The sequence below is a fragment of the Ambystoma mexicanum genome, chromosome 4p, assembly GCF_040938575.1.
Source record: "Ambystoma mexicanum isolate Mex_15411 chromosome 4p, UKY_AmexF1_1, whole genome shotgun sequence".
In the NCBI taxonomy this organism is placed as follows: domain Eukaryota; kingdom Metazoa; phylum Chordata; class Amphibia; order Caudata; family Ambystomatidae; genus Ambystoma; species Ambystoma mexicanum.
The window spans coordinates 1,108,274,704-1,108,300,408 of record NC_090927.1 but is presented as its reverse complement, the minus strand read 5'-3'; the positions used below and the strand labels follow the sequence as shown (position 1 = coordinate 1,108,300,408).

At 46.4% G+C, this 25,705-nt stretch overlaps 1 protein-coding gene across 2 annotated transcripts in view; it reads right to left on the bottom strand.

Annotated features, from left to right (window-relative positions):
- LOC138453659 (zinc finger protein 587B-like) overlaps positions 1 to 25,067 on the bottom strand; it is a 151,758-nt gene extending 126,691 nt beyond the window's left edge. For both annotated transcript variants that reach the window (XM_069606699.1, XM_069606700.1), the window contains exon 1: positions 24,849 to 25,067. In XM_069606699.1, the coding sequence (XP_069462800.1) occupies positions 24,849 to 25,052 (204 nt within the window). In that variant the 5' untranslated portion in view covers positions 25,053 to 25,067. The remainder of the gene's footprint in view (positions 1 to 24,848) is intronic.
- Between the last annotated feature and the right edge of the window lie 638 nt (positions 25,068 to 25,705).

The following is a 25,705-nucleotide window of genomic DNA, read 5'->3' as shown; positions in this document are numbered from 1 at the left end:
GGATTTGCACTTAATTGGGGGAAACAGAGATATTACACAACCTATTCATCTCAAGCTAGAGGAGTATTAACCATGATACACCGTTCACTACCTTTTCAAGTGGAGGCAACGCGGGTGTATCCAGTGGGTACATATGTTATAATGAAAGGGGTACTAACTGGGGAAGCGGTTATACTGGTAAACACTTACGGCCCGAACCTAGACGATCCGGGGTTCTTCTCCCAATCATCGGAGATATTGTATGGGATGGGTGATGCTCCCATTGTGCGGGGAGTAGATTGTATGGATGGATGTATGGACCTACTGAGCACCACCCGGCGTGATCTGTCTGCGGCAGCCAAAATGATTAAGCAAATAATGAACCAGCTGGAACAGTATAGATATGTGCACCCCGCTGTGACGGAATATACATACTACTCTACGATCCATGACGCCATGTCGCAGATTGATCTCTGGCCGCTCTCTGTTAGATGGGCACCACTCTTGCGTGGCAGCAGAATACTGGCTCGCACCCTGTCGGATCGCTCCCCGGTGGTGACGTCACTCGTGATGGGCAGCCTGCCGCGGTCTTCCAGTGGAGTATGCCAAGGGCTGTCTTTACTGATAATGTCCTAGTGGAAAACCTCAGTTATAAAAAAAAAAAATCTAATTTTTTTTAGATAAATGAGGGGTCTGTCACAAAACACTGTCTATCAGACAAAGGTGCTGGTCCAAAGATGCCCCTCCTTACTTATCTAAAAAAACAAACTAAAAAAAACAAAACAGAAATCACAAAAGTGTCCTCTCCCATACCTACCAGAGCAGTCTAAGCCCACAGCATCATCCAGCCCAAATTTAAGCAGGCCAAAACTGGAGGCTCTAGCTTCCCAGCCCTTGCAGCCAAACATTGGAACTTTTTTCCCCCACCCACCTTAAGAGCTTAGCATTCTTATTGGATTTTCCAAAGAGCCCTAAAAACACTGATGTTCACTTAAAGCGATCTTCCAAGTGTAATATGAAACTCAAAATACCTTTGATATCTGATCAACTTTGTATGTAAAAAAATGTGTATTATCATTTGAGTAACTGGTCATGTAACAACGCCATGATGCCTCAGGGCTTAGCGCGCTGTACAAATACAAAATTAAAAAGTCTCAGGAATTAAAGATGAAAACTTTGAACTGTCATAATTCTGCCTCAATGAGAAATCCTTACTCTAAGGTGGAATTACAAACCTTTTCCACCCCTCCCCTTACTCTAATAGCTCTCAGTTCATAGAACAACCTGACTTATTTAAAAGTAACATGAAACTCCTTAATGTTATGCATTCTTCTATGAACCTCAGTTCCCATGATGCTAAAAAGTACTGGGATGGAGAAGAGGAGCTCGGAGCCAATAAGAACTCAAAATGGGGAATATTTGAAGGTGCGGTCTAATTGCTGTCCCCCCAAACCCACACCTTACTTAAATAATCATACCCCAACCCGCACAAACACCCCCCCTAAAAAAAAAAATGAAAAAAAAAAATGTTGGCGATGAAAGGGTCGGCGATGAAAAGTCCCACGATGAAAAAGTGGTCGACGAAATGCGTGTATACCGCTCCATACATGTAAGCTGTCACCAGATGATAATTTTGAATACCGAACAATTGAAAATGCAAAACAAAACTTTACCAAATGATGAGTCTCTAAAACAAATGAATTTAAGTGGCAAAGAAGCAAGCTCCGTTCTAAGGGACGAGGGGAACATTTTTAACCAGTGCTATCCACAGCCAAGAGGCTGTCAAAAGACTTTGGGAAACCTACCACTTGGGAAAGCCTCTAACCAATAGTACCCACAGCAAAGAGACTATGGGCATACCATATCAAGACAACCACTGGGAGAGACTTAATAACCAGCATTACCATGAGCCACTTTTAATAAAACCCCCATTTCAGAGAAGGTTTGTATCTCACATTGTCAACAGCCAAGTGAATGTAAAACCATACTAAGGCAACAACGACGCAACTCTTCCTTTTTGGGATTTCACCTAGAGGAAGCTTGTACCCCAAACTATTATCAGTCAAAAGGTTGACTAGAAATTAAGGAGAGAACCTCTGAGAATAATTCTTGTACATTTCATTCTCAGTTTTGGGAAAACTGGAACATATGTATGGCAATTAGACTGCATCAGAGTCCCAAGATTTAATCTACAGAAATCTGGAGGCAGTAGCTTCCCGGTTTTAGCATCCAAACTGTGTAACTCCTTAGCCTTGACCTTAAGAGCTGAACCGTCTTTCTCCCGATTCAGGACAAATACAAAAAATGGGCTTATCATCCAGGAAACTCTATAAATGTCTGCATCCTTTATGATATGCTGATACCATCTTCCAACCCCTTACTTGATGTCCCTGTACATATGATGTATACATGACCAATGCCGTTTACGATTTATCCAATATTATATTGCCCATGCTTGTACAAATCTTGTATGTTGTTCCTCTGTAATGTATATAATTCTTTGTGTAACCTTTTATGGCAACTATTGTAACTATATAACCTTATGCTATGCAATGCGCCCAGTTATCTGAGGGTCAGGTGCGCTTTATAAATAAACAAATCAAATATGTCAAGCGTCAAGAGACTAAGAAAAGGCAGTTATTGGTCAAACCTCCTTCAAAGAGAGATTGATATGGAGGATCTTGGAATCAATACTACGCCAAGTGTGACGTTAGTTGGAGGAGTGTTTTTCTTACTGGCAGGTGAGTATACCAGGAAAGGGCTTATAGGTCATGCGGTACAGGCCGCGGTCGCTGTGGCCAGCCACGGCTGACCAGCGCCATTTCATCCTGCAGCATGGCGCTGCTTGGAGTTGCAGGAAAGCGTTCAGCGCGTTCTAGTTCTTTTTCTACGGCTCGGAACGTTGTTCCCGCTTTTGGCTGCATCAGCATTTGTCACAAAGCTTGGTATTCTACCTGGCTCAGCGCATTGTGAGCCTTCTGTATTGCCCTTATTCCTTCCTTCTTCTGGCCCCCCCCCTCGGTTTGTCCGTTTTTTTCCTGTGCCTTCTTCCTTGTTGGTCTTCGTTTCCAGTGCTGTGAATTGGAGTGGTTCCTTTTGCCTTCATTATCCATTTTTCATCTGGATCCTGAAGAACTCTGAATATTCTTGTGCCTTCATTTTTCCTGGTCTACTACGTTCTTGGGCTTCTGCTTGTCTTCTACTGGAAAGAACACTCTTATGGGGTTTTTTGTTCCACCCCTTTTGGGGAGGTTCTTTTATTTTGGCTTTCTGCTCCAGGGGTCACCTGGCCTGGGTTGGTGCCTTTCAGGCAGGGTGGCGTCCGGAGAGTCACACCCCTAACTGTAGGACACAAGATCTAAACAGTAGTCTTGTCAAGGATCATCTTTCAGCAAGTCATCTCTAAAGAAGCCCCAGGTGAGCTCTCTTCCTGATACTGACATTATAGTGGTTAGTCCTGGCATGCAAGTAGACAAGGAAAGAAGATGATGGTTTGATACCTTTGTGGCAGAACGATATGTGGAAAGAACCTTTGTTGAATTGAGACAAATCATGTACTGTATCATTTGTTTGACAAGCAGTAGTATCACTGAAACAAGTAGTTTTTTGCTACCCTCACAAAAGTGTTTTATTTCAAGAAGAAGTGTTGAGAAAGATTGAAGTGCTATGTTGACAAGTAGTTTCTTTGAAGAAGGTGTTACAGGGTAACAACACTTGCAATGAATTTAGAAACTGTGGGTTGGAGTAGAAATTAAATAATCCTTTCAAGGGGTATATTGTAGAAGTCATGGACTTAACCATCTGTGGTGAAAAGGACAATTGTTGTCTCGCTCAGAAAGACATTGGTTGAAAAAGACTTTTCAATTTCATTGAACCGAACTTTGTTGAATCAGAACTACAATTTAAGTATTCCTGAATTGACCCAAAGGAAGGGAATGCATGGAGTTTGAATTACAAAACTATTTTGTTAAATCAAAAGCCACCCATATTTTCCTTGTATCATTTTTTTGTATGTATAAGTGTGAGGGCCAGAATTATTTTGGACACTAGGTCATTTTCCTTTAGTTTTAGTTTGCTAGGCACGGACCTCTCTATTAGGTTAGGGACAGTTCAGAGTTTATCAACCCCCTTTTTATTTTAAATAAATGGCAAACCTTGAGAATACTTTACCTTTGTGTCCGTCTCACATTTCTGACCCCTCACACCACTCACTTCTGCCTCCTCCTCACTCCCAACAACCTCCAATCTTTCACCATGTTAGTAACACTCTAAGGGCCCGATTCTCATCTTGGCGCAGTGAGCGTGTTAAATAGCACGACTCACAGTGCCATTTCTTGATGCCCAGGCACCACTGGTTTTCTCATGTGGGCCTGGGCGTCTTCGCAAAGCACGACATTGCTTTCGCTGTAATCCGCTTGTTTCTAAGGAAACAGGCGGATTGCAGAATCTCGGCAGCATTTTTGTTAAATAACGAGAGAATCCTTATTCTACAAAAATGCTGCCGAGAACACAGTTCCTATACACCAAAGTGAGCAGCTTCAACATTGCAGGATGTTGAAGCTGCTTACTTTGGTGTATAGGAAAGTGTTCATATACACCCGTGTGGTGTATATGAACACTTTAATTTAAAGAGAGCAGCTTCAACGTTGCCAGTCATGACTTACTACAACAACCCACAGCGCTGGTCTGGCTGGGCTATCTTATATAGGCCGACATCATTGAGTAGGCTGTTATCATGGGAGAAGGCTGCTGTCACGTGACCTGGACCTGACAGTCAGCTGCTCAACCCACCACCTATTTAACTAGTCCTCCTTATGTGTACTCATTGGAATGTCCTCCGCAAAAGAAAGACCTCACATGTTTGTGCCATATATGGTGAAAGGACAGACCCACTATCCTGCATTTCACTTACAAAGCAGTGGCTACTACTGCTACTCACCTAAAGACATCACCATCTGTCTCCTCCCTCCACAGCCCATCCCTACTCTCACTATGGTTCGAATAACCAAGCGCCCTTCATAGCTCCAGAAAACTACCCTAGTGAACCTCGTCAACATCGTTTTACCCCCATCCAACACCCACGGACCACATGCACATGCCCTCTCATGTTGATCAATGCTCTTAGCAGTCGCTTACGCTGCAGAGATCGCGGACCTCATCTCATACAACAACCTTGATGCCCTTTTCATCACTGAAACTTGGATTAGTCCTCCTCCCCCCAGGTTTTCAACGTCCTGCTACCCCAAGGATTCTGCATTCAACATGCTGACGGGCCAGGAAGGGCAAGAGGCGGAGTGTCAATCATCCATAGGAGCAATTGGCCATGCATCATCATCATCCCCTCTCCCCGAACAAGCTCTTCTGAATCACTCACCTGCCTGTTGTCTTTATTGCACAAGGAATCTATCACCTTCCACATCATTTACAGGCCACCACACAGGAGTGACTGCTTCATTGACAACATCTCAAACTTAATCTCCTCTGACAAATTAGCAAACAGTCTACTAATGTCTTTCTTTGATATTTTTACGCCCCTGGGACAAAGGCAGACAACCACACTCGAAGCACGCTTTTTGCACTGACCACTTCCGGGTACCTTTATTTTTATTTTTTTATTTTATTGAGCATTTGTAAAGCACCTTATTAAACAGAATTGTGTTTCGAAGTGCCACAAGATTAAATGGGAAGGGAACAAGGTAAAAATAACAATGGCAAAAACAGCAATATAGAGCCGTGGTCCTACTAGGCCTTGTGGTATTCGGCTGTGCAAGTGCATTGGGGAGAAGTCTAGGCAGACAAAAAAGGTAGCAGGCCCCCCACTCTAGAAAGAACATGGCATGATAGCCTTTTCTGCTGTGTGAAGTGCAGGGAAGGGGATGGAAGGCGGAGTAGAGGGGCGGGCAATTTCTGGAGGAGGGCCCGGGGGTGGGGGAGGTGTGCTATGATGAGCCAAGGAGGAGATCCTCAGGCTAAGTGCTAGTGCAGGCATCTCTTAAGGGTGGTGTGCAGAGCCACCAGACAGGAGCCCAAAGGGCAGTGCAGTGGGGTTGGGGGTGCGGGTAATGACTGGGAGGAAGGGCCTGGGATCCTGTTAGATTCATGGGGATCAGGCCACTGGTCACAGCGGCAGTGGGATGATTAGCAGGGAAAGAAAAGAGGTAGAGAAGGGCAGAGTTTTGAGCAGTTTCCAGAACTTAAGGAGGCCTGGCTCAAACAAGAGGGGCAGGGTGGCTGTTCCAAAGAGAGCCACCAGCCAAGGAGAGAGACCTGCCCCCCACTCTCTACTTGGAGAAGCATTTGACTGTCAGATAGGTGGAATTATAGGACCGTAGAACTCTAGAAGGGGAATATTTACGGAGGGAAAGTTGGAGATCGCGGTCCCAGGCCCTAGAAGGCCTTGTGGATGATGCAGAGGGCCTTCAATTTGATCCTTGCAGCCACCAGGAGCCAGTGTAGAGATGATTTTAGGGCTGGAAAGATGCATAATAATATTGGCTTGAGGCCAAGGATAAGTCTTGCAGTCCTATTCTGGATTAGCTGGAGCGGGCGAATGGACGAAAGAGGGAGATTGAGAAAGAGGCTGTTGCAGTATTCCAGCATGGAGAGGACCAAATCTCTGGAGACACTGAGCTTCTGGCGGAAGGCGAGAAAAGGAAGAATGCCTCAGAGGAGGTGGAGTTGGAAGTGGGACTTCTTAGTAAGGTCCATGATGTGAGGGGTGAAGGAGAGAGCGGAGTCGAAGATGACCCCAAGGTTTTTGCCCTCTCAAGTTGGCGGGTGTAGAGTGCCCAAAGAGGGTGCTCAAAGGGTAGGAGGAAAAGAGGGCAAAGATGCATTGAGATAGAGATCATTTGCTGCACGCCATGCTTGAATGGGGGGGCAGAGAGGAGGATGAGGGGGGAAGTAGAAGGAAAGCTGTGTGTCATCGGCATAACACTGGAAATGAGGAGAGACGGTTGAGATCAGATGAGCAAGAGGGGCGAAATAGATATTGAAGAGCCATGGGGGATGCCACAGGTAGAGAGGTGATGGAGGAAAAAGGGCCCAGTTGTAACTGGGAAGGGCAGTTAGTGAGGAAGGAGGTCAGCCAATCCAGTGCCCGGTCAGTGATGCCGTGGGTGTCACAGAGTCGTTTTATGAGGATGGAATGGTTGACCGTGTCAAAGGAGAGATCGAGGAGAATGAGAACAACAGGAGAGTTGGAAGATTTGCGAGAATGGTTTCACAGGTGTTTAGGAAAGCAGTTTCCATGCCTCTGGATGCCTGGAATCCAGATTGATGGTCATGAAGGCAACCAACAACATCCGTGTGGAGCGTCAGCTGGGACGATGACCAACAAGAGTTTACCCAGGAAGGGAGTAGTAGAGACAGGGCGATAGTTAGCCAGGCAGGAGGGGTCAGCAGATGGCTTAAGAGAGGGTGTGCAAGCGATTGCTCGAGGGATAGAGGAAGGAGCCAGTGGCGAAGGAGTGGTTTGGTTATAGAAGTCTGGATGAGAGGAAATGTTGTCCTTCAGGTTCTGGAGGAGCAGGGGAGCACCTGTTTGGATGAGGCCTTCATAGAGCGGAACACTTTAGAGACCTCATCCGGTGATATGGATAGGAAAGAGAAGAGTGAGGGGGTGGGAGGAGGAAGGCCAAGGGAGGCAAGGGAGCAGGCATGGGCAAGGAGATGGGGGTGGAGGAGAGTGCGGGCTGAAGAGAGTGCGGGCCAGGATGTCCTGAGTTTTGGATGTGAATTGGGAGGCAAAGGTGGTGCAGAGAGCCTGGGAAGGAAGAAGAGAGGTGGAGACTGCAAGTGGATTGGGGAGTTCCTTGCAGATTTTGAACATTTCTGCTGTGTTAGTGGCTCCAGAGATTTGGGCTTGGATGTGGGCCTGCTTCTTGGAGAGGATAGAGGAGCGATATTGCCTTTGGAGCAGGCAGCAGACCAATGTGTCAAGCACAAGGTATGCCACTTAAGTTCAGCAACTCTGCACTTGTGTTTCAGAGATGCTAGATCAGAGTCGTACCAGCTGTTCTTGGTGACAGGTTTTAGGCAGATCCTCATGGCAGGGGCAAGGGTTTTAGAGATGGCAAGGTGCAGGTTAGCAAGGACAGAGTCAGAGGGAGAGTCAGCAGAGGGGGTGGGAGGAGGGATGAAGGTAGAGGCAAAAGCAGCAACTAACACTCGCTTCATCGGTTGAGTGACAGCAAAGGAGGCTGGCAGTGCAGAGGGTGGCGTGGATAGAGGGCCAAGAGACCCCAAGTGGGAGGAAAGGAGAGAGTGGTCAGACCAGGAGAAGAGGGTGGTGGGGGTGACCAGATTAGAGACAGCGATGTCACCAGAAATGAGGGCAACAAGAGTTGGCCTGGCAGAGTGAGTGGGGCTGAATGGAAGAATAGTGAGAGAGAGGGAGTCACAGAGGACCCGGAACTGAGAGGCGGATGAATCAAGAGAGTCAAGGAGGATATTGAAGTCACCAAGGAGGAGGAACTTGGAAGAAGAGGATGACAGGATGAGGCAAGGTCAGCCAATTCAGAGAGTAAGTGGGCAAGGGGGTCTGTAGATAGTGGCGAGAAAGAGAAAGAGAGAGACCTACGGACGAAGCCTTCAATGTTGTGTCTGGGCTTGGAGAGGATTTTGTAGCCCTCAGGAAGGAGTGTGTCAAGAGCAGTGACAGAGCTGGCATTGAATCAGGTCTTGGAAATAGCAAGGACATCCAGGTAAGGTCTTTGAGAAGGAGACAGAAATCAGAGGAGTGTTTGACAGCAGAGCGAGCATTCAGAGTAGCAGGAGGGAGCGTACAAGGGTGCGGTACTCACATTGGTGGTGAGTGCTGTTCACCATGCATAACAAACAAAGGCAACACCCTAGAGTTGGTCTTCACATCACCCCCCCATATCACATGTCCAGACCCTATCCCACTCGACTGGTCGGGCCACACTGCCCTCACGCTACTGGTCACCGACTTGACTACTGCCCACAAGTTCCGGCTAAAACGCACCTTCATTCAATGCCACTCCTTCAAAACCTTCACAATCAATGAGCTAGAAGCAAACTTTGCAGACTTTCCCCATTACAAGGAATGCAATTATGTGTATGGGAGGTAAGGTTGTTTAGGCCCCCCCTCCCTTCCATTCCTCTCCACGCGCACACTATGGTCGTCCCGCGGCTGCCCATGCGCCTGTGGCCAGAGGTGCCGGACAGCCTTGGAACGACACATACAGGTGCAACATCCATAGGAGGGGTGAAGAGGACTGATTACGGACTCCATTTTGTACTGAACCTCGACTCCATTTTGTATATGCTAAAGCAGGCCCTGCAGCAAAGCCATCCTTCAGGCCTGCAGCTCTCCCCTGGAGCCGCGCACAGCTAGCCAGCTACTCCCCCTCCCACCGCCTCCCCTCTGGTGTCCCTGCAGCTGCCCTGTTCTCACAGAAGACTGGGCATGAACGGTTACAAACTGAACACTGTATCTCTCGCCTTCCTTCTTACCTCAGTGCCCTGTAAGTGACCGGGCCAGAGCCTGGGCCTGGAAAAAAAACCATTCATCTCCACAAACATACCTCCATTGCAGACGAGGCCCCATAAGATATATAACATGTATAACCCCCCAACCTCACACTCCTTTTGATGTGGCAGATGCATGCCCGGCCGACTGTGTGCCACCCTGTTTCACCCACAACGCTAATCCCATCCGAGCCTATAAATTCTCTCCTGTGTTAACGTGTAATGAAGCTGTCCCTATTAGATTTAACAGACGATCAACAAATAGCCCATCTAAATTGATTGTAATGAACGTACCATCATGATCCACATGCTTGTGTTCTATGATATAGGTTACCTGTTTTCCAGTAGCAGATACCTTTACAGATGTATTAGATACTAGACGACTCGTGTGTTATGATATAAAATGTATGGTTCACACGCTTAGTTATTTTCTTAATACTGTATATTCTCTCGCAAATATGTTGGAATGTTAGGAGACTCCTGTGTACACCATAAAAAGTGCGGGCCACAGGGCTAATGTAGATAAGAGCAAATCTGTAGCACAGTGACCATTGTAAAAGTGAAGATATAGCCCGCGATATAATCAGAACCTGCTTTCTATTTGTTATAAATGAAGTGACAGTAAACATGTTCAAACCCCATTCCAATGGTCTGCGTATAACTCCACTAATCGATCTGAGCCAAACCCAAAGAGCCAAAGGGCCTCCTATCCCCTCTCCAGCAGCGTCGCGCACGACGAGCACCCAGACCCCACCTCTCTCTCCCCCTCATGATGGAACTATGGTTAAAGGCCCATGTCTCACTGAGGCCTTAATGCAACAAATGTAGCCTCTCATCCTTCAGCTAATCCCGCACAGTGTTCACCCTCATGGCACCTGATGCAAAATAACTCCCATACCTGTTCACCTTCCAGGGGCACATGACAAATGTATGTACATATAACATGGAAATATATGATTCTCCCCCTAACTGTCATGATGTCAATGGTTATTTTTTATGGATGTTTTTATTACATGCTTTGAAGAAGTGTTTAGATTAGAGAGTTAGTATCCATCACCTTATCCGGAGCCACATGACCTTCACCTCACACTGACCAGCCCGGGTGAGGCATGTGATGTCCGCCTTCCCGCCAAGCAAATATCCAATAATCTGGAGGCGGCGCCTACACAACTATACTTGATCTGTGAAGCTACCAATGAAACTTTAACTTATAGAATGTCATCATTTATGATGCTGTAACCCTTTTTAAAGTACTGTCATAGTGATAGAGGGCAGAGCGCTCTCGGAGTTTGCAGAGTTCTCTGCTTGCCCTATTTTGGTTTTAGATAAACTTTACCTTTACTCTCACCCGCGCTTGGTCTTGGTCTCATTCCCTCCTGGAGTGTGTCCATTATTGACTCTCACTGGGGAGTTTGAATTGCATATTTGGGGACTACTCCGTTTCATGCAAAACTCTGCTATGAAACTGGTGGACACTCCTGCCCCCCTAAGAACTAGCAGTGCTAAGACCAAGCCATCCACCAATTGGTACACACCTACAACAAACGCTCAACTAGAACTCTAGAGAAACAGTGGCACAAAAACCATAACCCTGCAGACCACACCAACCTCAAATCTCTCTGCGCAAACTGTAAGATTATAATTACTGAGGTCAACTCTGCTTACTATTCCGCCATCATTGAGGCAGCCTCTAACAGGAGCAAACCCCAAAATGGGAGTAGTCACTGCAGGAGTTATGCCACTTGTCGGATCTCTGGGAAGAGTGGTGCAACAATTCAGGCTCCACTGGTACCACTCTCTGTAGTGGGTGTACCATTTGATAGGGTCAGGATTTACATTATTGGTCCCCTTGACCCTTCAACATCCTCTAACTGCAGGTTTATTCTGGTGTTGGCTGATCATGCCACCAGGCCTCCTGAAGTCATCCCACTCAAGACAGTAACTGCCAGGTCAGATGCTAAAGCATTACTTGGTATTTTCACTAGGGTTGGCTTCCCTAAAGAGGTTGTGTCAGATAGAGGCAACAACTTTATGTTTAAGTACAAGCAAGCCATGAGGAAAGAGTGTGTGGTCTCATAGGTTTTCATCTGCTTATCCACAGATAAATGGCTTAGTTGAGAGATTCAACAGAACTCTCAAAAGCATGATTGGAGCACTTGAGGAGCACCAGAGGAGAGAGTGGCACTTCCTTTTACAATGCTTATTCTTTGCCTACAGGGAGGTCCCTCAAGAAGAGGTTGCTAAAGCCCCTTTGAGCTTGTCTTTGCCCTGTGAGGGGGATCACTAGCTATAGTCAAGAAAGGATGGGAGCGTCCCACTACTCTTGCCACTACAAACGTGGTTGTCTATTTTTAGGGTTGAGAAAAAGGATGTCCTTGCTGATGGCTCAGGTCAGTAACACAGCTGAAGGCTGGTCAGGCTTTGGCCAAACACTGGCATGATCAGAAGGCGTCCCTTGTTCATTTTTGCCCCAGACCAAGAAGTCCTGATCATGAATCCCATAAGGCCTAGAGCCTTAGAGGATTAATGGTCAGGTCCTTGCAAAGCTGTGGAGCAGCTTGGTGAGGTAAACTATTTAGTGGATCTTGCGTGACCTGGTCAGGCTACCAAAGTATTCTACATAAATGGGCGGAAGGCTTTCATCCCTAGGATTGATATGGCTCTTGGCTTCAGACATGGAGGAAGAAGAATCTGAACCCCTTACTGATATCTTCCAAGGCCGTCTTTCAGATGGCTCCATTGAGGGTGTGAAATTGGCTCCTCGACTGACTCTTAAGCAACAGGGTGAGGTGAGGACTTTGCTGAGGCAGTTCTCCCCCCCTGTTTTCACTTACTCCAGGTTTGACACCTTGGTGCAAACATGAAATTGATACTGGAGATAGTATGCCTACCAAAAGTAGGAGTTATAGGATGTCAGACAAAGTAGTGTCCCACATCAAGTCTCAGGTCAACAAGATGTTGGATCTTGGAGTGCTTGAGCCCTGAAGTAGTCCATGGTCCAGTGCAGTGGTCCTGCTGCCAAAGGCAGGTACTTCTTTTGAAGTTCTGTGTGAATTACAAGGCTCTGCATGCTCTCACAAAGACAGATGCTCACCCCTACCAAGAACAGACAGATTGGTAGGCAAGCTGGGTGCTTCCAAGTATCTCAGCACTTTTGATTTCACTGCAGGGTATTGGCAAATTGCCCTGTCAGAAGATGCCAAAGAGAATACTGCATTTTCGACCCCAGAAGGGCTTTACCAGTTCAGGCAGGGTAATGCCATTTATATTAAAGAATGCACGTGCCAATTTCCAAAGGCTAGTCAACCATGCTCTGAATGGGTTGGATGAATTCTGACTTGCATATCTGGATGATATAGTAGTCTTCAGCCCCACTTCTGGGGACCATGTAAGACACCTAGAGGCATGTGGGCCTTCTGAAGAGCCTTTAACACAGACCATAAAGGCCAGCAAGTGTCAAAGTGGTCAGAGCTCAGTGGTCTAGCTAGGGCATGAGGTTGGTAGAGGTATGATTCAGCCTAATCACAGTAAAGTACAAACAGTACAAGATTGGCCTACCCTCATGACCCACATGCAAGTGAGAGCTTCCCCGGGCCTCACTGGGTATTACAAGTACTTTATGGCAGACTATGGCACTATAGCTACTTCCGACTGCCCTCACTACTCCCACTCACTTGGACTAAGGAGTGCGAGAAGACCTTGCAAGGTTTGGTTTAAAAGACTCCCTCGGCTATGCCCGTTTTCAGGGCACCTGATTATCAGAGACCTTTTATTGTGCAGACAGACGCCTCTGACACTGTGATAGGTGCATTCCTATCACAGCTAGATGACAAAGGCAGGGAACACCCTATCGGTTTTATCAGCGGCCAGCTGAAAGACAGAGAGCTCATGTGATCTACCGTGGAAAAATAATATTTTTCCATCATGTGGGCACTTCCGAAGTTGGGGTCCTCCCTCTATGGGACCCGCTTCACTGTGCAAAATAACAATAGGCCATTAAAGTGGCTGATGAACATGAAGGGAGTGAATCGTAGATTGCTCAGGTGGTCAGTTAGCCTGCAAAGCTTTGACTTCACTATCAAGCACAGTCCAGGTCGCAACATTTCAATGCTGATGGGTTGTCCAGAATGTTTAACCGGCCTAATCATGCGACCCATGCAGGGGTGGATTAGTTCCCCCTGTCCATTGTCGGGGGAAGGGTGAGGGGGCAAGTGTCAGGAAAGATTTCTCTAGAAGCAACTTTTCCTCCATAGTCCATGGACCCCCAAACATTTTGCATTTGTTTAGTATCCTAACCTGACCTTTTACAGTGGCGTGCAGCCTTCTGCTCCACTGTGCTTTTTTTGGGCATGCATTTGCCAGCAAAAGTCATTTCTTTTTTTGCGGACCTCTGCAGGTCATGTGTGTAGACACCCAGGAAGTGGCCTGGGACTGTTGGGTCCCAATCCACACTACTTTTGCCAGGGTGTCTGGCGTGCATGTATGCAGAAGGACCTGGGTGGTCCCTGATTGGACCACTGCTGGTGTGCATGCATAGAGCAGATCTTGCCATTGGTGGACTGGGTGCGAGCACTCACCAGACTATGGATAAGAAGAGGGGTCCTGCATTAATTCCGGGAGATCTAAAGAAGGAGCCAAGTATACTGAAGAGCCTAGCAGAACAAAGGACGATCCTGAGACGCACTTGAGGAGGTTGTTCACCCAAATCCTTCGGCGGTCTCGGTGGATTCCACCTGATCCTAGAAGACCTGCAAAGGAGCTTCAAACCCTTGCAGTTATGGGACCAATCATTCTCAATGCCTCCTGGTAACCCTGCAAGTGAGCCTGTTCGGAAGTGTCCCCGAGCCATCCAGTGGGCTGTCCAGCTCGAACTGAGGTTACCGTGCAGGAGTGTTGCCGTCTTGAATTTAGACCCAACACTTTGGGGATTCCCAGCTTGTCCAACAAGGCAGCCTTCTGCTGAATCATAGCTCCTTTGTGCCGTGAGGTAGAATGCTGTGTCATAACGAGAGAGCTGGGCCCGCTTGCGTCACTGTACTGCAGTGATGGTCGCTGAAGGCGGTTTCACCGTGTTCATTCCAGTGCCCCGAGACTGGCTGCATCAGCGTTTTCATCTTTTCTTATCGGAAATCAAGCGTAGCAGCTCCTGTGGCATACTGGACCTACACAAACACCAGCAGCACCTGTTAATTTGGAAGCCGAACGGAGGGCGGGAAATCATACCTCTGGTGACCACCTCTGGACCTGCCAAGTCTGGACCAAAACCAAACTAAAGGTGGTCATGCATTGAGGGCTATTTTTTTGGCCTTTCCGTTTGCTTACGTGGTACTTTCTGCCTAGAGCTCTCAGAAAGTCGGGAACAGCTTTCTTAGCAGTAGCAGATCCTCACCTAACTCTTGGAACCAATTTGACACTTTCAGACTTCTTATCCTAACTTTTTCCTGCTCTCTATAAAGTACTTGTGAACTTTACGCACAACGCGCGCATTGAACATTGAGCACACAGCTCCACTCATCTTGGGGCTGGACTCCTAAAGTTAGGATCGTTACATCTGAAGTCTGTCAGTGCAATGAAATTCCTCACCTTCTTCCTTTGCAAGTATTGGTGGAGTTATTAACTTTGATATGATATGGCATTTATAACGCGCCTATACCTGGGTGAGGGGTCTTCGGGGAGTAGGAGTGGGACGCCTGATGGTGAGACGCAGTATCCCTCTCTTCCCGGTAATATCTTTAACCATCCTTACAGGTAGGATATATGGAAACTCTAGCCCCCCCCCCCTTTCCTGCACGTAGACTTTCACGCGGACAGCCCACTCTGGGAGAAAACAGACTCACACCTGAGCTGTGTACCTGACATGTCCCAATACTATGGTCAGGCAATTACTAACAATCACTCACACCTGACTGCCATTAAACTGACTGCCATTAAACTTCCTCACATGGATAGAAAGCAGAGAATGAGAGCACACTCTGAACGAGGCAAAGCACACAAAGGTACAGCAGTTTCGAGTCGGCAGCTGAACGAGGGAGAAAGACGGCAAACCAAGAAGTGTTCTTAAGAAGGGAAGCACCTTGCCTGAAAAGACACTGTTACTATCAAGGATCCTTCAAGGCAGAAAGCGTAAGGCCGAGAAACCAGACTGAAGAATCCTGCATTGTGTGTCAGAGACACCGGGGGCCCTCCCGCGTAACTGACCAAGGCGGGGAGGAGTAGCAGACGCTGTGGTATTGTCCTTGGTTCCAAAAACAAAGAAGCGACAGAGAGATCAACACAGCTGGTGAGACCGATGAAAGACTGGTCTGTGTTGAAGTCAAGGCTGCAAGTGGCAACAATGGAACGAACTGGAACGAACATTGTTAAACACGTGTGATGAAAGGCGTGACTAAAGCTAAACTGCTGATGAATGTTTGAACTTGAAAAGGAAATATACGAAAGCGTTGACAGAGTGGTCCTGCACCGTGAATTTGCTCAATCAAAAGTCTCTGTAAGGTATCCCGCCAAGAGAAACAAAAGTAGAAGACTGATGAGACAATTGCGTGAAGTAAATCGAAGTGGTCCTGCGAAGGTTTAAGCAAAACCCATTGCACATTCGAAAGTCTTCGATTCTGATATCAAAGGGATCTGAGCACAAACGAGGGAGACCAATTGTGAACATTGTGAAAAAAGGGCTTTAGCCCGAACAAGGGGGACCATGGTCCGAGCCCGAATGAAGGAGACCATTTGTGAACGAGAAAATCCTGACAAAGGAAAGGAACTGTTTTGTTTGTTACATCAGGCCCTCTGCAATAAGAGACTGTCATTTGGAGAGAGACTTTGGCAGAAGACTTTGATGCCTATATATTGAACTGTTACCTAGTGGCCAAGAAGCCAGAGTGTTTGAGAAGCTTGCACGTTCCACCTTGCCTTGTGCTGAAAACGTGGGGAAGGGAAGTCACCTACTCAACCATTCTGTCATATTCTTTCTTGAACACTTTCCTTTTGCATACATCGTTATCCCACACCATTTGTATTTAGAAGTAAGCATTGGCAATATGTTTATTAGTATAGGCCCTTTTTTTTGACAGAGACGTCACTAGGACTGCGTTATTTATTATTTGAAGTCGTAGCTTGCTCCCATCCTTAGATTTAGGTTTAGATAGACACTCAACCAACCTATCTCAAGTTCAATAAACACCCTTGAACTGTGATCACCTATCCCTCAGTGGATCATAATAGTGCACAACACAGCAAAACAATTGGGACTGCCTCTGAGTGACCTAAAAAGTCACAATAAAAAAAGCGGTATTGTGTGGAGTAAAGCTCAATGCACCAAATGGAAAGCATCTGACTAGAGGATAACTGTATCTGTGTAAATAAGAAAGATCGGCAGTACAGATGACATAGGGCACATTTTAGCTGACCAAGCGTGGTATGAAAAACTGGAAACCAGCAGTAAATTAAACTATATTTATTTTATAAGCATGAAAGTGTAAAGAGCCCCGCCTGCTCCCACGAGCTTCAGCCTCCCTTCTCACCAACCGTCTCCCCCTCGCATTTTCACTTGCAACTCGGAGTGACAGAGGCTTCACATGGTTCCTCTGATGTAAGCCACTCTACACACACCCTTCTCTTCAAGTTCAGTCATGTTCCCTAAGAAATTGCAGGGTCTTCTTCTTCTACGTGTATCCTCTGAGATACCCCGGCCTCCGATAGGACCTTCCAGCCCTTGATCCGAGTCCTCCTCCATCTGTTGGATTAGACAAGGAAAAATGTCCACCATTGGTTTCTTTCTCAGTCACACTGGCATCACTCTTACTGGCCCGACACTATACACCATCAAAATTCTTTCTCATCAACGTCACCCTCGCCATATTCCACACTCTGGCATCTTCCAGCCTAATAGCATTCTTGAACACTTCTCTCACCTTTATGGGTTTTGACCACCTACAACCCCCATCTTTGAGGGCTGGAGGCAACTTGACTCTCACCATGTATCCCACAGCAGGGAGAACAATGCCTTTCTTCACACCAGTCCCATCACGTGCCAACATGTTTCTCGATTAACATTTCTTGATATTCGCCACCACACTTTTCAACTTACTCTCGGATACAGGAGCTCTACCCATCCAAGCTGGTAATAGTTTGGTATTTGCTTTTCTGCCCCTGCTGAGCTCAAACATGGACATACCAGTGGTGACATGAGGGGTAAATCTGTGGGCCACAACAGAATCTTTCACTGCTAGCTTCCAATTTCTGCCATTGGCCCAGGCCCAGCTGCGCGCAGCCTTCAACACCCTATTAAAGCGTTCCACCACTCTGATGGTCTCGAGTGATACATAGCACTCCTCCTATGCACTATAGAGCGCTTGCGACAATACTCTTCAATCTCTCTCGACCTGAATTGCAAACCATTGTCTATCACTATGCCACTTGGATATCCCTCATGGGCACAAACATACTAAAAAACTCAATTAAACTTTTCCTTGTCACATTGGCTTAGCTAAAACGTTTACCCATCTGGTAAGCAGATCAATCACTACCAGACATGACTGTACAAAGTTGCTCCAAATGGGACCAAGTACATCTATCCCCAACTTGTCCCAAGGCCGCTCTGGGACATCTGTGACCACCATCCACCATGGGATGTCTAGAACCCACACACACTTTGTCACCTTTATTGCAAAGGAAACAATTTTGTACAGTCCTCTCAATCTGTAGATCACATGCTGGCCACCAGTAATCGTTCCTTATACTTTGCTTAATCTTAACAATGCCCTGGTGGCCTTCATGTCCAAATTCTATGAGACGATCCCGCATTCCCTCAGGAGGAATGATTTTATCACCACACCTCAAAATTCCACCCTAGACATATAGGTTGTCCTTCACATTCCAAAAGGAAGACAGACCCAGTTCTTCAATTACTCTTCTATTAGGTTTATCATCTGCCAATTGCTGCCTCATTTTATACAGACTGACATCCAGTGTCATGGCTTCTTCCCACTCCTCTCGAGGGATGGGCAGAGAGGAAACCTCCAGAACCATTTCTTGATTGTTCTCTTCATCCCTTGGTTCTTCTACTGATGACATCCATGATAAGCAGTCTGCAGAATAGTTTCTCACTCCTGGTGTGTATTTAACAATGCAATTATACTCTTGGAGACGGGATAACCATCTTCTAATTCGGGCCAAAAACGTGTCCAACCCTTTGGAAGTCATTATGTCCACCGGCAGCTTGTAGTCTAAATTTCTCTGCAGCCCATTTTATAGCTAGCGCTTCTTTCTCCATCGTAGCATAATTATTTTGTCACCTTTCAGAAGTCTTGAGGCAAAGGCAATGAGGAACTATTTTCCTCCTTCTTCCGGCATGACTGCCCCCAGACCAATATTGCTGGTGTCTGTTGTGATGATAGTTTTCCTGACCTTTCAGAAATTATGTAGCGCAGGTGCACTTGCCAAAGCTCCTTTAATGAACTTGAATCCATCCTCAAAAATCTCATCCCAAATAAATGTTCTCTTCTTTATGATCAACTCACACATGGCCACAGTGTGTTTTTTCAAAATTGCTAATAAACTTTGAATAATACTCAGCCATGCCAAGAAATATTCGAAGATGTTCACGACATGTGGGGCTTGGCATCCCTTCAATGGCATCTGCCAGATGTTTCTTGGGACGCATGCCTTCTGCGTAGATGACATGTCCCAGATATTCAATTTCTCACCTGTTGATCTTGCACTTTTCTCTGCTCAACGTCATATCCGCAGCATGTCGTTTCTTGAATAAACTCTTTAGCCTTTCATTGTGAACATGCAGATCATTTGCATCCACTAAAATGTCATCCTGGAAGCACAAGATTCCCTCATCTCCATCAAACACTCAATGCATAATCTTTTGACAAACAAAGGCCGCGTAACGTCATACGTTTGTATTGAAACAACCCTTCTGGGGTGATGAAAGCCCTCAAGCATTTCGAGTCTTCATGCAGCCTCACCTGATGATATGCAGATGTGAGGTCTAACATGGAGAAATATTTTGTAGGCCCCATGGTCGATAAGATCTCTTGGATGTTTGGTAATGTGTGCCTATCCGGGACCACACACTTGTTTAATTCCCTCATGTCCACACAGATTAAGAGTTTTCCAGAGCTCTTTCTCAGTACAACCAGGGGAGACACCCACTCTGATGCATCAATGTTGGATACCTTGCTTGTGTAACTTTTTAATCTCCTGCTTAACCTCTTCTCTCATTGACAGCGAATACTGTGCAGTTTTTGAAACACTGGTACAGTTTTCCTTCATCAGTATTTTATGTACACATTTATGTACATGCAGATAACCTATTTTATCCTGAAATACACTCTCCACCAGATGACCTTTACATCTTGCACCCTCAATGGCCAACACCGCATCATCAGCATTAGGTTCTAGTATTACTTGTAGTTTCTTCTGATGTGCCCAGCTCAACAGGGCAGTAGCGCCTTTCTTTGACACGTATACTTTGCCACTGGATTCTCGATCGTTGAATTTCAATTTTGCCCAGAACCATCCCATTAAGTAAACTCTTTCCCCATTGTAGACTCTTGGCCTTATATCAACTTCATTCAGGTACTTGTGACCTAGTTTGTCCCATTCATGCTGTGGCATGAGGGTATATTTCGCTCCGGAGTCAATCATCATAGTTATCACGACACCGTCCATAGAAACTGGAGCTCTGGGGCATCAAGTTCTTCATCATCATCATCATCATCATCATCAACTACCATAGATATGCATTGTTCACCCTCCTCCTCACTATGATCACAGGGATGAGGGCTTGCTACTCCGCAGCTGCCGGCTGTAGAATCAGGCGAAACAACATTGAAATATATATTTAGGGAATGACTGTGGTGGTGACAGCAGCGCTAATGAGGGTAGAGGGAGCGGCTCACCTGGAATCCACTATGCTGTGGTGGTGCGCTCTACACAGGAGCAGTATGCAGGGCTCAGGAGGGTCCTCGGCGCTCGTCGACAACTTTTTAGTATGGAAACACAGGAAAGCAGCGGTAAATGAAACGTTATTTAGTTTCGAGGTACGAAAATGTAAAGAGCCCTTCCTGCTTCCACGTCCTTCAGCCTCCCTTCTTGCCAACCATCTCTCTGTTGCATTCTCACTCAGAACTCTTGGAGTGACAGAGGTTTCACGTGGATCCTCTGATGTAAGCCACACTACACCAAGGCTCTGTTGTGACTTCATTCCACTAGACCCGGTTATAATTTCACCCCTTAATTTGGTCTGTCAGGAGTCCACCCATGTTCGAAAAGTTTGGTATGAAGCACCTATAATAACCAACAATGCCCAAAAAGGTGCATAGTGATTCAGAATACCAAAAATATGATTTCAGTACCTCGTATTTAATGACAACACATACATATGATGTGTGAGCATGGGTTCGAAAGTAATAATTGGCATATATGTTGGAGTGAGCAGACTCAATTCTCATTTTTGTTGATGGTAACAAAAAAGGCGATTTATTAGTTTGCTTGCAGGACAAACAGCATCCTATTCACTAAACTGTTCCCCCCTAACCAAACCGACCGCCCTCCAGAACTGTTCTTTATAGAGCACCAACCACATGACCTTAGAAATATTGGCAAAGTATTAGGCTATACCTTCCTTCACTCCATTCCAGTCTTAAACAAAGGGTGTATTCATGGAAACATTTGTCTGTCTTCTGTATTTATATCAGAGAATGACATGTGACAATAGCACATCCAGTTCACAGAGGCTATTTGGATGTACTTTTGTTCCTGCTGCCGCAGGCAAGGGGTGTAGGGCCTCCACCACATGACGATATGCTTGTGGGTTCGGTTCCTCATATCTGCCAACAGGGAAGTCACTAGAGGGTCCGGACCCACATCCTGCTACTAAGGAACTGAAGGAGAGTAAGTCAAGGGAAGAATTTTCCTTTACTCAACATAGGGATCCCTATTCGAGATCAGCATTTGCTACTGCTGTTTCCGCTGAGGAAGGTCATACACAAACAGGCTCATGCTAAGTAGAAAGGGGGCCTTTATAGAGTCATGAGCAATGTAAAAGGGAAAAGACAGACGAGTTACCAGCTACTATTGCCTCTCCAGTTCTGAAAGGCGTTCCTGGACTTGGCCCACATCCACCTTTCTTCAGGGCACCAAATGACCCAGATGCATGTCCTAAGCAGATACTTCTGGCCGGGCATTCAGAGGTTCTGTTCTGAATACCTTGTGTGCCAAAAACCTCCCCCCATGATGTGAGCAAAACATCCCTCGAGCCTTTATGCGTTATTGAAGAGCTGTTTTCCCAGATGAGTGTGTATGTAATAGTGCTCCTCGCCCAGTCAAAATCCAGGAAGCAGTATATTCTTTCTAGTCATCCTGGACTATCCCAACAGGTGTCAGACGTCTTCCCTATGAGAAGCAATGCAACAAAGAGCCTGGTCAAGCATGTAATACCATACTTTTCTCAGGTTGGGTTCCCTCAGGAGATCCTAAATGATCAGGGAACTCTTTTATGTCTAGTGACATAATACAAAAATAGACTCCCTCTGCACCTGCACTTACCATCCCAAAAAATGATGGCCTACTCAAGCTGGAAGATAGTGCCCTAAGATGTACGAAACAGGGACAAGCTGCTTCCCTGCGCCTGGTGTGCTGCCTGGTGTGCTGCCAGAAAAGCACTCCTGGCCTCATTCCCCTTTGGAGTTGGTCTACAGCCAGGAAACCTGTAATGCCGGGATAGCCTGAAGGGAAGCTGGTAAGGAGGTGATTAGGCAAAGCCAGGGACTTCATTCAGGCCACCAAGGAGCGGCTGAAGACTATCTGACACCTGGCTCAATATGAGTTGCAGATCAGACAAGACCAGCAGAAGCATCTGTTTCACCAGGGAGCCCAGCTAAGATGCTTCAAGTTTGGGGGGTGGAGCATTTACAAGAAAAGAGCAAGGTTCTACCTGCAAACTGTTGCCACACCACCAGAGATGTGCCTGAGTATAGCTGAATCAGTCAGATATTCAGAGGCATAAACGCCTCAGGAAACTTCCTGATTTGCCTATGGTATGGGCCAGCCCATCACTTAGGAGGGAGAATCTCTTACTCTTGGGTGGGTGTACTTTCTATAGGGAGGAAGTTAAAGAGAAGTCAGAGAGGAGTCTACAATTTGTGTTTTGCAAGATCATGCCATACTTCTCATCCAGATTAAACAGCAGGGCAGGCGAAATTGGTTGTTACTGATTTGTGGTAGCTAAGAGCCCATTGAGGTCTATGGTGGGTTTGGTGACTGCCATGGTGGCGAACTGAATACATGATAGCGGACACCACCCAAATGCAGATGAGGTGACGGGTATGCAGCTGGGGAGAAGGTGCAAGTGGATCTAGGTCACCTGGCCTAAGCCCCGCCCACCAGGTGCCTTCCTGGTTGCTGCTCTTTTTCACCACTTAGCAAGCCCCGCCCACCTGGCGCCTCCCTGCTTGCTGCTCTTTTTTTCCTTACTTAAGGAGCCATCCAGTCTCTTTTCCCTTGCAGCTGGGAGCAGGTGCAAATGGATCTAGGTCACCTGGCCTAAGCACAACCCACCTTCTAAGCCCTGCCTCTTCCTTCCTGCTCTTAACTCTTAGATCAAGGGCGTCTCTCGCCCGGGTGTCCGAAGACAAGGGAAATTCCTGTTTGGGTCTGTTCAGACCAGGATGACCCAGGGCCCAAACCCCTGACCAGACAGGAGGTAAGCATGCACCAAAATGTGTTTACTCCCTCTGTCCCCAAAGGCCATCCCCAACCCCTCTGGTCCCCAAGTGATGTTCCCTTGTGCCCCCCCACCCTTCTCGCACACAGGCTTTGCCTGTTTTGCTCGATTCTTCTACCCTGCTCCCCCTTTCCAGCATACTTCTGCAGGAGTCTGTCCTGATACATTCTGGTTTCAGCATAACAGTCTTGTGGCCAATACTGGATTTGACTTTTATGGACTTCATTGATTCACGGTGCGCCACCCTTTCTCAACTCTCATGCTGGACTTCCTTTGCATCTTGTACTCATGGTGGCCCTGAATCATGCTGTTCCCTACTTCATCTTGTATCCTGGCTTGCAACATTATGTGTTACTACTGACTTCTGCAATTGTATTTGCTCTCCCCTCTTGCTTCTCCTCTCTTTTTGACTGCTTACTCTGTGTTCTCTCCTCCTCTCCCTTTTCCTATCTCCTCCCCTTACTTTCTTCTATGAACTTACTCTATCAGAATTGTCCTTGGAACTAGTATGATAGCAACCTCACCTGTCTCCTCCACCCTCCCCTTTCTTACCCCCCCATCACTATTTGAAATGTCGTCAGCCCTAATACGTAGTCGTCTGCCTGTTTCCATTTCCTTCCCACTCTCCACCTCTCTTATCTATGTCTTATCTCTTTGCACTATCTGAAATGTCGTCAGGCCGAGTACGATAGTTAATTTTACAGCCTTACTGTTCATTACCTGTAAGAATGTCATTCTATTTTCCCCTTGTTCCCTCCCTTGCCTTAGCGCTTTGAAATACATTGTGCATAGGCGCTATATAAATAAACTATCATATCATGTCATATGTCACACTGCCCTGTTTTCCAAAAAGGCTTTCTATAGCTCTGTGTGCCTACTAGCTTTATTAATGCGGCACATTGGTTGAGGTTGTCACTATACTAACTCAATATTTACATTGAAGGCTACTGTCGTAAAGGGATTGCCATGTCTGCCCGAACATCTCAGGTGAAGGCACATTTTCTTTTAGGAACACAGTACATGATGCATTATTTGACACCCATTGTAGAGCAGCCATCTTTTACTCTGGGGGCATTCCAGTGCATACCATGTAGCCTACGGGGATACCTATAAGCTTATTAACTGATGATAGCCACAATAAATAGCGCCAATTATAGTTCTTCAATTCACAGACTACACACGGCTCAAGGGCTACGATTTATGGTACAGTACATTTGATAATAGCAAGGTTTGACTTTGTTGTGGCAACCAGGAGATGAGAAACGTTTAGGTCTACAACGGAAAAAAGTACTTTCTTTTATAATACTTTTATGAAAGGCTGTTGGAAGTAGCAAAGTGAGGGTCGTTTAACAGAAAGCTCCTGCATAGAAGTTTACAATCCCTAAATGTTGATCATTGAACTGTAAAACAATGCACACAATTTCCGATCTTTTTTCAACCATCTCCCTTGTTGTAGCACAGACTCGGACCAGAAATCGCTGCAACAGTTCCGTATTCCTCTTAGCGCTACATTGACCCAAGGGGCCAAGGATTTGTAAAATATTCTTTGCAGATGGGTACTATTTTCCCTACCCATATACATATATCAAACCTGAACTCGTAATCCAGCCGGCGGCACACTAATTATGCAAAGGGAATTACTAACCTTATGTGAACCCCGGTGGTACATTCCTCTGACGTGTCCTACTGATTTTTCCGGATAAAAGACGAGGCTGGCCTTTTTAAATAAGCAGCGGCTCAGTGTCAGGAGCCAGTCTCTAGACAGGTTGATGGCTCTTTCCCTTCCCTCGGTCTTCAGAACTACGAATAATGAACACGTGACGCACAACAATGCTAGATCACTGCGCATGCTCAAAACTCGAGAAACTAGTCACCAAGGCCTGCTCAAAGCTGTGTCGCTACAGGGCATGCTCTCGGGGATGTGTTTCGTTGTGGGCGTAGTGGTTAAGATTCGTAAGGGTGCTGTTTTGGGGTTGTCTCTCGGCTATTTCTGAGAATTAGAATGTTTTTGTTTGTGTCGATCCTATCACCGGTTCTCCTCCGAATTGAATGTTAAAGAATATTGAAAAAATGTACGTTTTTTAAAGCAAATAAATAAAGCAAATATTTACTAGTGTACGGAACGGGAAACGCAACACCCTAATATATTTGTTTGCATTTGTAGCTATTTACAATACAAAGAGACCGTTGACAAGAAACTTTGTACTTAAGCAGGCATAGGTGATCATCAGGCATTGCCTAACATCCCTCCTGTGATGTCGGGCACGGGCAGGTGTTGGGGCCCGACATAGGTAACAGGCCTGACCGGGCCGCATGGCGCAGCGCGTTGCTGCGCAGGAATAAATACAACCGCTCGTGATAGTGCATAAACCCGGCCTGGCGTTATCACGCCAGTTCCGGTGATTCCTTTATTTCCGCCTCCCACCCCCTGACACGTGACCGGCCACTCTCCAGCACGTGACACCACATTCCTCCCCAACTTGGAATGTTTTTCACAACACT